We start from the raw sequence: 11,907 nt of genomic DNA on the forward strand, positions 1-11,907 counted from the left end.
TGGCGGCATGTGAATTTCACATGTCATTCAACGACTTCCAGACACCACTCAACCACAATCGTCCAACTATGCCCGCGGTTCGACCTACCGATTGCCTCCTGCCACTACTGTACGACGCAGCCTGTCGTGGCATGTTTGACAGCTACCCCCGCCGCCTCGTAAATGCCAGGTACTGCATCCGCAACGCCTATGCGCGCTTTTTTCTTCTGCACTGCCGTTTGCGGGCGTATCTTCATTCCTCCACGATAGCACCTGTAGAGCAAAGCTTCTGATGGCGGCATCTGATTCGCCTTTCTATTCTGCCATGCTGCTGCAAAAGTCGCGTATCTGCCTTCGGCACCGTTGATGATCCCCTCATCGCTTTTCATCAAGCATGTGAATATCAGAAGCTACCAACTCGCCGTTCCTTCCCCGCCGAGATTACTTGCGACCTCCAAGCGATATCACTAGCATCCCTGGTGTATCGTGCTATTGACACTTTCGGATCCTTAATCGTCTACGGGGATGCTGGGATATCCAGATCCGTGAATCGGTCCGTAACACTGCCGGCCTCGGTCATTACTGTACCACTTTCGCCGTGTCGAGTGACCAAGTGACTGCATCTGCCCGGGAATTGGCAGCACAACACTGCGTCCAAGGCGCTCAAAATGAATTGCTGTAACCCTTCATCATGGCTATGTGTGCCATGACGAAAACACATTGCGTACGGGTTGTTGGGAAACTGGCCAGCAGTTCGGCTCGGATCGTCAAGACTGAGTGCCGCGCCGTATAGTTGGCAAGTGGGTTTATGATTTCGGTGCCGCATCACTACACGCACCGAACACAAGGATGTATACATACAAATGGAGGCTTGCTGTCGAAGGCTGACTTCCTCGGAACTAATAAGCCGTGCCAGTGGGGACTAGACTTGCTATCATGCGAGTGACAGTGCAACATATTGTCGCTCCCTCATGCAGCTATATTACTCAGTTATTTATGCCGACTACTCACAGTGGCTGGCAGAGGTAGCATGTTTGCCTGCGCGAAATTGACAACATCGCAGCTGTATATACATCGTCGTAAACCTGGCACCCAAGCGTCGACTCGAGGCGCCGCACTGATCTAGTCCCATCTTCACAAACATTTTAACTAGGTATGCTTGTCAGAAGCCAACTCAATTGTATGGTTGTGTAGTCAGTAGATCAAAATTGCTCTTCTGGACAAGCAAGTCTCTTTAGGAATCAAGGGGACTTTGATGAGATCATAGCTTGACAACAGATGCGGCCAAGGTCTCTTTGGCTGTCAGCAACCTCATCCTTTTTCCTCTTATGTTTTATCTTGCTCTTACAGGTTATGCCAGTCTTATGATTTCTAGTAACGTAGAGTAGCGTAGATTCCTTCTACTCAGTCTGGCCATGATCAATATCCTGGATCGGGAAGTTGCACAGAGGTAAGCAGCTTGGAAGTAGTTGAGAATCCCCTACTCTGTCGCAGTGCTAGCCATATCAGATAGGAAGAGAAGCAACAGATTCTATCGCATCGTGTACTGGCCTACATAGTCCATGTGCGAGACGAAGGTTACGTTCAATCAAAGACATACTTCCTTTGTGACCATTTCACGTGCTTCTTACGAGAAGCGTCATGCGAACGGGATCCCCGCAACGAGCGTGGATTTCTCAGACATGGCTGCTCACGAAGCTTTTGGCTTGACACCCAATCATCAATTGTGCTATTTCTACGGTCGAGCGATGTCGTGAGCTGTGGTCAGTATGCAGATAGTTCCTATATCTTCCCTGTCGCCCTCGTCGGCACTCCCCACCGACTGCGGGTTCAAAGCACTGGTCACACTACTATGGCCCTTCTCTTCAGCGACCGGACAATGCGCCCTTCTCCTAGCCGACCCGGACGCGCGACAGCGATATCAAAAAGGCCAAGTACGCGTACGATTCACCGGGCCCAGTGCACGTCAGATAGCCACCTCTGGCATCGGGATTGGAGATAGCGTGCAAGTCGCGCTCGTAGGCGCGCAATGGTTGACCGAGTCCGATACTGCCCTGGTGAAGACGCCTGGTAAAAGTGTAGACGGCGAGCTCATGTTCAAGAATCGACTGCATATGACTATCGCACGAGGGGGAGATGAGCTGAGCACAATCAGCGTGGACGAGTCCATTGAGCCTGCATCCCCGAAGCCCAGTATGCTACCGCCGAGTACACCCGTCGCACGAAACAAGCCGCGCACCTCTTTCGATGTATACGGAGTCGCTGTGTATTCTTCTCCGGCCTTCATGAAACGCCTGCACCTATCAGAAGGAAGCACGCCATACTCCCCCGTACCTGTTTCCGAAGACGACGACCTCGACACCCTCTCATCGCGTAAGAGAAGGCGGGTTTCGTACAAAAATGTTTCGGAATGGAAGTTTGATGCTCGAGAACCTTCGCCTGAGAAAGACCAAGACAATACTATGGAAGATACAGATGCAAATGATGTTATGGTCGCTGCGACTACAGACTCAAACACGGAGACTGCAGAGGCCGAAGTGACCCAAGACACAACCATGCAAGATGCACTTGGAAACGCAAAAAGTTTGGACGGACAGAATCAACACCCTGACTCCGATGCACAGAGCTCAGAAGTGATTACGGCACAACCGGCTGGAGAAACCACTGCGCTGGACTCCTCAGTGGACCTTACTGAGAACCTGTCGGCTGAGGTTGCTAGCCAACCAGATCCAACACCCAAACCATCCGACGTACACAATATTGAGGTAGGTGTGGCTCAAGCAGCGACCAGAGACCCTGATGGAAGCATCAATATCTCCGGACGGACATCACAGGAACCACAGAGCTCTGAAGAATCTCGGGAGAAGGATGGAATGCCTCCACATTTGCCCCGTCTTAGTATACTGCCAACCGAGAGCGAACTCCTGGAGCAGATGGCACGTGCCAATGACGTGGATAGGCCCACAACTCCTGTCTTACAGCCTCTGCTCACCCAAGGGTTATCTTTACCGTCACCCTTTCCGACTAGTGCTCGAAAGATTCCTTCACCTATCTTCTCGAACCCTGCGAAGGACTTGGAAGCTCCCAGACAAGCAGCGAATCAGGATACTGCGACGGAGATTTTGAATCCGTCGAATGCTCCTCTTGAGGTACTATCTCAGTTGTCGCCAATTATGGTATCTCAATCACAGCAGACGGCCGGCAATGGCATTGGGGAGGTACAGGAACCGGCCCAAGTGTCTGAGGATGCTGCGCTGTCTTCCGACATCCCACAACAGCAAGTCTCAAGTGAATCATCAGAAGCAGTCGTACAAAGCTCTCGCATCGTTCCCGACACCTACGATGGCCTCGCTGAAGAGACACCTGTCGTGCTATCCTCCTCCGATGAAAGTTCCGCCGATGCAGTGTCCGACGAAAACATGCAATCCTCCAGTGAAGAGTCTGAGTTTGACGAGGCGTCATCTGCATACGACTCAGACCAGATCGTAGCTTTACAGGAAGAGAGCGATGACGAGGGTTACATCGAAGAACCTGATTGGGATTATTTGGAAAGTAAGCTTGAGCAGGAAGATGCAGCTCTCCAAGAGTCAAGAGAAGATCTGCCTGCCGGAATTCGCGGACTTCTTGGAAAAGGTGATGCTGTAATGCACGACAGTGATTCTGAGCTCGATGAGGAAATGTTGGCTAGGAGCGATGACGAGTCTGACGAAGACTCCGATGGATCAGGCTACTTTGATCGAGCCGTTATGCCTGGTACTGAAGACGATCACAGTGAAGACTCGGAAGTTGAAGTGATGGATTCATCTTACCAGCCCTCGATGCCCGAGAATGCCATGTATAGCCATCCATTTGGCACCAATGGTGCTCAACCTGTGATAGAGACAAAAACTGCTTTACCCTCTGAGGCAGCATCTGAGGAAGGCTCTGCAGGAAGTGATGAGGTCGCGGCGTGGCGGGATAGGGATGCTGCCGTAGAGGTCCTTGAGCGGACCGTCAAAGCACCATTTCAAGATGCGCCGCCCCCTTCCTCATCCAGACTCGATGTCGTGGAGCTACTTGACGACTCTGAGTCAGAGGAAGAAGATGCGGACGTCAGCTCTCCTTCACAGCCTGTCCGTGTCACAATCGATTTCTTACCTTCTATCAACCTGGTCAACCAGTGGCTCGACAACAAAGAGAAGGATGCGCATCTTGAACTCACTGGACCGGTTACTGCTCAGATACGCTCAGAAATTAAGCGTATATCTGACCAGGCAGGTGGTCAGAGCACTAAGTGGACCAAGTTCAACGCGCTGAAGACGATCTGCAAGATCGGGGGCAACGTAGTAGTCGCTGCAGATCAGGGTAACATGTTTGCAGAAGGCGTCAAATATCGGCTGAAAGAGGATGAAGTACTCGTCAATGCCTGTTGGAGGATCTACCACGAGCTTGCCGATCAAGACAAGTTTCGCACGAACCAGGCGCCGGACATGCTTGAACATCTCCAGGAACTTGAAGAGAAGCGAGACTATTGTTTCGAAGGCTTCTCGGATTTCTTGAAGGAGTTCAAGAAGAACTATCGTAATATGCCTCTACAGCCTCAACAGCAGCAGCAGCCTCCGCAAGCTCCTCTGATCCCCGATTCCGAGATACAAAGCACTCTGGGGGAGACAGTACAGCCTGCTGTAGGAGATGCAAGCACCGAACAGAGTTCTGGGACCCACGAAGCTGTCGATCAGGTCGATCAGGTCGACCCGGCTTTGGCTGATGTCAAACGCGGCATAGAACGGCCTTCCAGTCCCGCTGTTGTAGGCTTCACAATCAAACCGACTGTTATCACTGTAGCACCGCAAACGGCTTCAAAAGAACAAGCAATGGTGGAGGCTATTATGGACACCACAATGCATCCGCAAGCACCCGGAGCACAAGACGGGCCCTCAGATGCAGGAGAGAAAAGCCCTCCTCAGGCTCAGTCTTCTGGCGAAGACGTGGAAGCTCAATCTGAGGATAGCAGGGAGGTGTGTGAAGAGGCAGACTCAGACTTGGAATCTGTCGAGTCTGTTCAGAGCATGATGGACGAGCATGAAATCGATCCAGCCTTGCTAAGCGGCGAACACGAGATTGATCCCACGCTCGATGATGATGGTCAAAGCAGTCCTACAGAAGCATCGATGTACGAGATTGATCCCGCGTTCTCACAAGAAGAACATGAGATCGACCCAGCTCTTCTCGCAGATGGCCACTACGGCGTGCCGTCAAACAGCAATTCCCTAATGGATGTTGACGAACCGATGTCTGACATTCCAGAGTCTGAAGCTTCTCCGTTCGCCGATGATGCCGATGTAATTCAATCGAGTGTACGAGAGGACGAATTGACGGCAGAAGGACTCTCCGCTGCTCAAGATCGTGAGACATCTCAAACTGTAGGAACCCCTATGAAACCGGAAATTCAACCAAGTGTGGAGGTCGACCCTGAGCTTCTTAGAGACTCGGAGGTGGAGATGATCCAAACACAGCCTCCTCTTACAGTGGTATCTGGAACAGAAGATTTACAGCAGGTCAAGGAAGAGCTTAGACCGCTGTCGAGTTCCAGCTTCAAAACCATCAGTCCGTCGCCCAACGTGGTCGAAATTCCAGCTGTCGAAGCCAGCGCCTCTACAATACCGCAGGACAGTGTGCGTGCTGCATCGCAAGAGTCTGATCAATCTATCGAGGAGCTCGACCTGTCCCAAGTCGAGCCTGCTTGGACATCCCGCTTATCACAACTTTCTCAACCGCGATCTTCCCGTGCACACACCAGAAGCGAGACAATCCCTGACAGTGCGGATGAGGATGCCACAGATCTGGTTGCTGAACGTAGTGATGCGCCTAGCAACAATTCTAGCCCAGAACCTGCAGTGCAAGTCTCGCCACTGCAAACGACTCAAAAGCTATTGAAGGAGAGTATAGTACAGCCATCGCAGGAGTTGGGTACTACTCTCTCGCAATTCGCAAAGCAGTCGCATGGGTCTTCAGGCTTACAGTCGCAGCTTCCTGCAATTGAGGACACGGCATCACCCGATGAAAAAGAAACCGCGGATGAAATTAGATCACTGGTCGGCCTTGACGATGAGTTGCTCGCAGATTATGTGCAAGATGTTCCGCAATCCGAAGCAGCTGCACTATCATCCGGATTACAATCAGTTGAGCCAGGATTATCAAGTCCCGCAAGCACGAAGAAGCCAGCAAGACCTCTTACGTTGTTCAGAGGACGGAAGTCGATTGACTTGAGAGCATCTGTCGGAGGAGATGAGCTGCAAGCTCACGGACTTAGGCAACCGCATAGCGAGAACGAGTTGGAACAGCAGGATCGAGACAATGAGCAGACGATGGAAGAGGCCCAGCCCCAGCTTGCCGCCGATGAAGAGATGCACGGTGTACTCTCTCGCGACTCGGAAGCCTCTGTAGCGGCTCAAGCAGTGACGGGAGGTACATCCCCAGGCGGAGGGCAGGTTCAAAATCCGATTGCTCCAAGTTTGGTACCCGCGGCTCCGGAAATCTCGCAAGTCCAAACGCAAGCTGCAGCAACCGTGCAGGAGACGACAGAGAATCTCGCAGAAGCTCGAGAATTTGCCATTGGGCAACCACAGATTTCCGAGACAGAGCATGCTGCAAGTAACTTCCAGATCAAACCAACTCTCAAGCCATTTGCCGAGGTCGAAGCATCTCTCTTTGGTACACCCCTCAAAGGCAAAGCTGTCACGCCTCAGGAACCACAATCCGCACCATCACAAACCTGGCGTAATACGCTGAGTTCCAAAATTAGTGAGGTGCCTGTCATAGGCTCGTGGTTCACTCCCCGCCGGACAACCGTCGCGCCAGAAGCGGTCACTGAAGTCAAAGTCACCACCTCCAGTAACTCAATCTTCGACAAGACGCCTACAAAGCCTGCAGCCGCATCAATGGTCAAGCAAACTTCTCTTGATAGATCAATCTCGCCGCCACCGCTTCAGCGCTATGCGTCACAAGGCACTTCAACTGCCCTTTCTTACTTCACGCCGCTAGCTGCTCTCCACGAGCACCTTAATCAGCAATCATCTCTGATCGATTTAGTGGCTGTTTGTACGACTTTCAACACCACAGCAGAGCGCGCCAAATCTGGTCCTAAAGACTACTACACAACATTCAGAATCGTGGACCAGCCTCTCCACGACTACAACGTTACTTCCCAAGGCAAGTCAGAAGTCCCAGAAGTGAAGGACGTCGGAGTAGAGATCTTCCGTCCCTTCAAGCAGAGTCTGCCCAAAGCTTCTCCAGGGGACGTAGTCTTGCTTCGAGGCTTTGTAGTCAGATCTCGCGGCCATAAGAATTATCTCCTGTCTACTGCTGCTAGTGGATGGTGTGTTTGGCGATATGACAAATCTGTGTCCACGGCTCTAGACTACGACGGCCCAGCCGAGGAGGACGACAGACCAGTCTGGGCTCGCAAGGGCACTAGTCAGAGAGTGGGTGAAGATGGTGTTCGAGAAGAGATGACCGGTCCACCGGTGGAGATCGGAGATGAGGAGAGAGAAAAAGTGACGATGGTCAGGACATGGTGGGAAGAACTTCAGAAGGACAACAATGAACAGGAGAAAGAGGAGCATGATGTGATCATGATTGATTAGACCGACCGAAACATGATTGCATAGACCTCGATCGGGATTTTCTCGTTGCGTGTATCAATCAATTCCCAATCATGAAGTGTCAAGCAGAAGCGAATGTACACAATGTCATGTTCCCCGAGTCTAATGCCTGATGGCAACGAGGGACATGTCACTCTCACTCACACACAGCGAGCCTCACTTTTTGGTCTCTCTCTCCTCCCGTCTCTGTTTCTCTGCAGCACGCCACTTAGGTCCCCAAATCATGACTACCCACAGACAAGGCGATGTCAACACCCAAAGAAACGCGACCGCAGTGCTCGCCCAACCAATGCCAATCGCACTAACCAATGGCTGTGCAAAGGCTGTGAAGATGGCACCCATACCACACCTGGTCAAGTTACTTGCCGCAGAAGCCGTCGCAGGTTGATGCAGATTAATGTCGACAATCAACGTGTTGAAGACGTTGAAAGCACCAGTGGTTGAGTTGCCCACGAGGAACAACATGATGAGTGGGCCAGCAAGAGAAGTGTTGTAGTGCATCACCCAGCCATAGGTTATGGTAATGATGGCAGAAACGTAAACGGCAGGTATAGCAACCTGGAGACGTGCCCTCTCGATTGGGAAAGATTCGGGATCTTTGGCATTCGTTGGATCGAGTTGCTGAATAAGACGCTTGTAGTTGCGGTCTAGAAAGACACCGACTGAGAATCTAGCAGCCATACTTCCGACGCCGAATGGGATATAGCACAATCCAATTTGCAGGGTGTTGAAACTATAACGCTCTGCGAGTTGGTCCGTCAGGGTGATCAAAACGACATAGAAACCTGCGTACAACAACGCGCCGGACAGCAGAATGAGACCGTCTTCCTTTTTGAATACCAAAAGGAGAGAAGCGATTGGATTTGGCTTCTTTGTCGAACGTTGCAAGGTCTCGGTCTGCTCGCCCAGATCTCTCTTGTGAAGGCACACCCACAAAGACCGGTTCCATTCTTGAGGTGGAACAGATCCATTACCGACTACAGCTCTGCAGGTCTCTGGCAAGAACACCAAGGTTACGATCAACATCGTACCAGAAAAGATGGCCAGAAACCAGAAGATAGAAGGCCAGCCAAGGTATGTATCCAGAAGTCCGCCGACCAAAGGCCCAAGGGTAGGTCCTAGCATGATACCCATACCGGCATAGGCCACCCATTTGCCTCTCTCTGCTCGAGTCGAGATATCAGCAACTACAGCCTGACTCAGAGCTACTGTGGCTGCTGATCCGGAGCTCTGGACACAGCGGAGGACCAGAAGAGCGGCGTAACTTCTCTGACATGCTAGTGCAATGTTTGCCGCGACCGAAACTATAAGACAGCCGATATAAGCTGGTCTTCTGCCCTTTACATCGGAGAGATTGCCGAATAGTGTCGGACCTAGTGCTTGAAATATCTAAACCATAGCGTCAGTGAACGACTTATGTTGGAGGTGCAAATTGTTGACCGACCAAGTAGGTTGTTACAGTCAAGTTGATATCCGAAGTTGAAACGTGCAGGTCTCTGGCAAGTGCTTTGGTGGCTGGGAAGTAAATGCTCGCCGACAGGGGTGAAAGTAGACCAATGAAAGAGACGGCCAACACGATGAGCTTCTTTTCTGTATTGCTAAAGGCGGAGAAGGGAGGTTCGTGCGAGCTACACGGCTCTGTACCGCCGTCATTCTCGAGATCGATGGCGTTGTTATCGTTGTCACGATCCGAACGTTGCTGACCAGTGATCGAGGCTTGAGTCATGTTTGGGTGTTGCATCGGGTATCGTAAGATTGATGACGCTAAGACTCGATTTTGGGTAGATCAATCCAATAGGAAACTGTAGATGTCAGTCGATACCGATAGAACGATAGTATACCTGCTTTCTCCATGGTAGCACAGGTCAGTAGTTATAGTCCAATATTTGTGTGATGCATCCTTCACAGACCGGCCCTGAACCGGCCCGGTCCAGGCTGCGCAGTTGCCTTGGCCGTCATCAACATGGCGCCTCTGCCATCGACATTTGGTTACTTATGGCGCACAACACGTCCCGGACCAAGCTAACCTTTGACGAGAAGACGGAAATCATGGATAATTGTTATCGACTTGCGTTTCTCATCCCCGTACCAGAGTGCCATTTGTGACCTGTTGGAATGAGATTTATTGTCGATTGCGCCGAGATTTCTACTGCGTGCTAGCGTCAGCGGATGGGATATTCAAGATTGTTTCGTGAGTTGATAGATTGATGATATGAGTTGAGTATGCCAAAAGGGGCGAGAAAGAAGATAAATTTTGAGAATAAGAACCAATCATTGCGCCGTGAACTTTCTTCCTGGGAAAATGAAGAGGCTTGGTATCAATCCCCGTATGACTACTAGATTACAAATGCAGAGTTCTCTTTACGAGTGCTTTTACAGCATCAAGCTGAGAGGGTTCTCAATGGCGGCCTTGAGCTCCTTCATGAACTCACCACCGACGGCACCGTCGACAACCTTGTGGTCGAAAGAACCGGTGATGACGATCTGCTCGTCCCACTCGATGCCGTCCTCGTTCTCGGAGGGAACAGCGACCTTCTTGACGGCACCAACAGCGATAATGCAGGCTTGAGGAGGGTTGATGACAGCAGTGAATCTGTCAATGGCAGCGTTCATGCCCATGTTGGAGATAGTGATGGTACCGCCCTGGTACTCCTCGGGCTTCAGCTTGCCGTCACGGGCGCGCTTGCCGAGCTCCTTGATCTGGCTAGAGATGGACTCAAGACCGGTACCGTTGACGTTCTTGACAATGGGGGTCATGAGACCGACGGGGGTAGCGACAGCAACTGAGACGTCAACGGTGTTGTGTTGACGAACAAAGACGTTGCCGTTCTCCTCACGCCAGCTGGAATTGGCAGCGGGGACCTTGCGGGCAGCGGCGGCCAGGGCCTTGACGAGGAAGTCGTTGACCGAGAGCTTGTACTTTGCATCGGCGGCCGAGTTGAGTGCCTGGCGGAGCTTCATGAGCTTGCTGACGGAGATGGACGAGGCGACAAAGTAGTGGGGGTTCTCGTTCATGGACTGGGTCAGGCGAGCGGCAATAGTCTTGCGCATGGACGAGGCGGGGACGTCTTCGTAGGTGGGGAGACCAGCGGGGGCAGCGGAGGCGGTAGCAGCGGGCTTGAACTTCTCAATGTCCTCCTTGGTGACGCGGCCACCGGGGCCGCTACCTTTGACCTTGTTGATGGCGACACCCTTCTCGAGGGCGAGCTTCTGAGCAGCGGGGCTGAGCTTGGGTGCGCGCTGGAGAGCGGTCTGGAGGCGCTCGCCAGAGGACTCGGACTCCTCGGGCTGAGGAGCGGGAGTTGACTGGGCGGGAGCGGGAGCAGGAGCAGTGCTAGAGGAGTTTGAAGGGGGCTCGGAAGCGTCAAGGGCCTCCTGTCCACTGCCCTCCTTGGCCTCCTTCTGACCACCGGCATCCTCGACGGTGAAGTCGTCAAAGGCAGAGACATCGGTGCCTTCCTCGGCCATGACGGCGATGGGCTGTGGCAGTGTCAGTAAGGCGTGTGTCGCGGTATGCGGGAAGCTGAAGTCCTCTTACGTTTCCGACAGCAACATCCTTTGCGCCCGAGTCCTTGAGGACCTTGATCAAAACACCCTCCTCTTGGAACTCAAAGTCCATCTGAGCCTTGTCGGTCTCGATCTCGACCAGGACGTCACCGGGAGCCAGAGCATCACCGGCCTTCTTCTGCCAGGTACCAATGTTTCCAGCGGTCATGGTGGGTGACAGGGCGGGCATGGTGATGACAGTGTGAGGGGGGAAGGCTACATCGAGAGCGGGTCAGTGTTTGCGGACGTGGTATAGAGGGCTAGCACGTACACTTGGAGGCATAGTATCTGCTGAGAGCGCCGAACGTGGCGGGAGTTGCGACAGACTCTCTCGCCCTCAGCGATTGCAGACACAATCTTCCCGATGCGCGGGCAAGCAGAGCTGCGGCCGACATTGTGTGTGGTGTGAGGGGGGTTGGTTGGAGGGAGAAAAGGAGGGAGAGATATGCAGAGGATCAAGAGACTCTGCCACCGGACACAACGAACGTCGAGATGATTGAGGAACGAGGAGAAGGTGTTTCTGAAGCTCTCAACAAAGGCCGTCTCGGACATGGAGTATTTTCCCAACTTCGACTTGTCCCGATGTCTTGGCTCCCGAGAAAGGGACCAGTCCGTGCAAGATGCCGACTTTTGCCTACCATCAAGTCCACTTGGCCAATCTTCTTTTGATCTTGCATGCGCTGTTGTTGCAATTTATCACCATTCTCGACTTTATATTATACCGGAGGATTGTTGCCCT

The 11,907-nt window shown here is 52.3% G+C and overlaps 3 protein-coding genes across 3 annotated transcripts; 1 reads left to right on the forward strand and 2 right to left on the reverse strand.

Moving 5' to 3' along the window:
* Window positions 1–1,748: 1,748 nt before the first annotated feature.
* On the forward strand, window positions 1,749–7,604 carry AUEXF2481DRAFT_5338 (uncharacterized protein; the record flags this gene model as incomplete). Its single annotated transcript, XM_013487954.1, has 1 exon — window positions 1,749–7,604. One exon carries the CDS (start codon window positions 1,749–1,751, stop codon window positions 7,602–7,604), a length of 5,856 nt encoding a protein of 1,951 aa, XP_013343408.1.
* An 87-nt stretch (window positions 7,605–7,691) lies between these two features.
* Window positions 7,692–9,706, reverse strand: AUEXF2481DRAFT_234925 (uncharacterized protein). Its single transcript, XM_013488223.1, has 3 exons — window positions 9,650–9,706; window positions 9,067–9,594; window positions 7,692–9,011 (listed from the first exon to the last, which is right to left on the reverse strand). Exons 2-3 carry the CDS (start codon window positions 9,361–9,363, stop codon window positions 7,779–7,781), a joined length of 1,530 nt encoding a protein of 509 aa, XP_013343677.1. The 5' UTR covers window positions 9,364–9,594; window positions 9,650–9,706; the 3' UTR covers window positions 7,692–7,778.
* An 83-nt stretch (window positions 9,707–9,789) lies between these two features.
* AUEXF2481DRAFT_40365 (uncharacterized protein) lies at window positions 9,790–11,572 on the reverse strand. Its single transcript, XM_013488080.1, has 3 exons — window positions 11,440–11,572; window positions 11,161–11,384; window positions 9,790–11,102 (listed from the first exon to the last, which is right to left on the reverse strand). Exons 1-3 carry the CDS (start codon window positions 11,561–11,563, stop codon window positions 9,996–9,998), a joined length of 1,455 nt encoding a protein of 484 aa, XP_013343534.1. The 5' UTR covers window positions 11,564–11,572; the 3' UTR covers window positions 9,790–9,995.
* Window positions 11,573–11,907: the final 335 nt, after the last annotated feature.

Source organism: Aureobasidium subglaciale (assembly GCF_000721755.1).
Source record: "Aureobasidium subglaciale EXF-2481 unplaced genomic scaffold scaffold_11, whole genome shotgun sequence".
NCBI lineage: Eukaryota > Fungi > Ascomycota > Dothideomycetes > Dothideales > Saccotheciaceae > Aureobasidium > Aureobasidium subglaciale.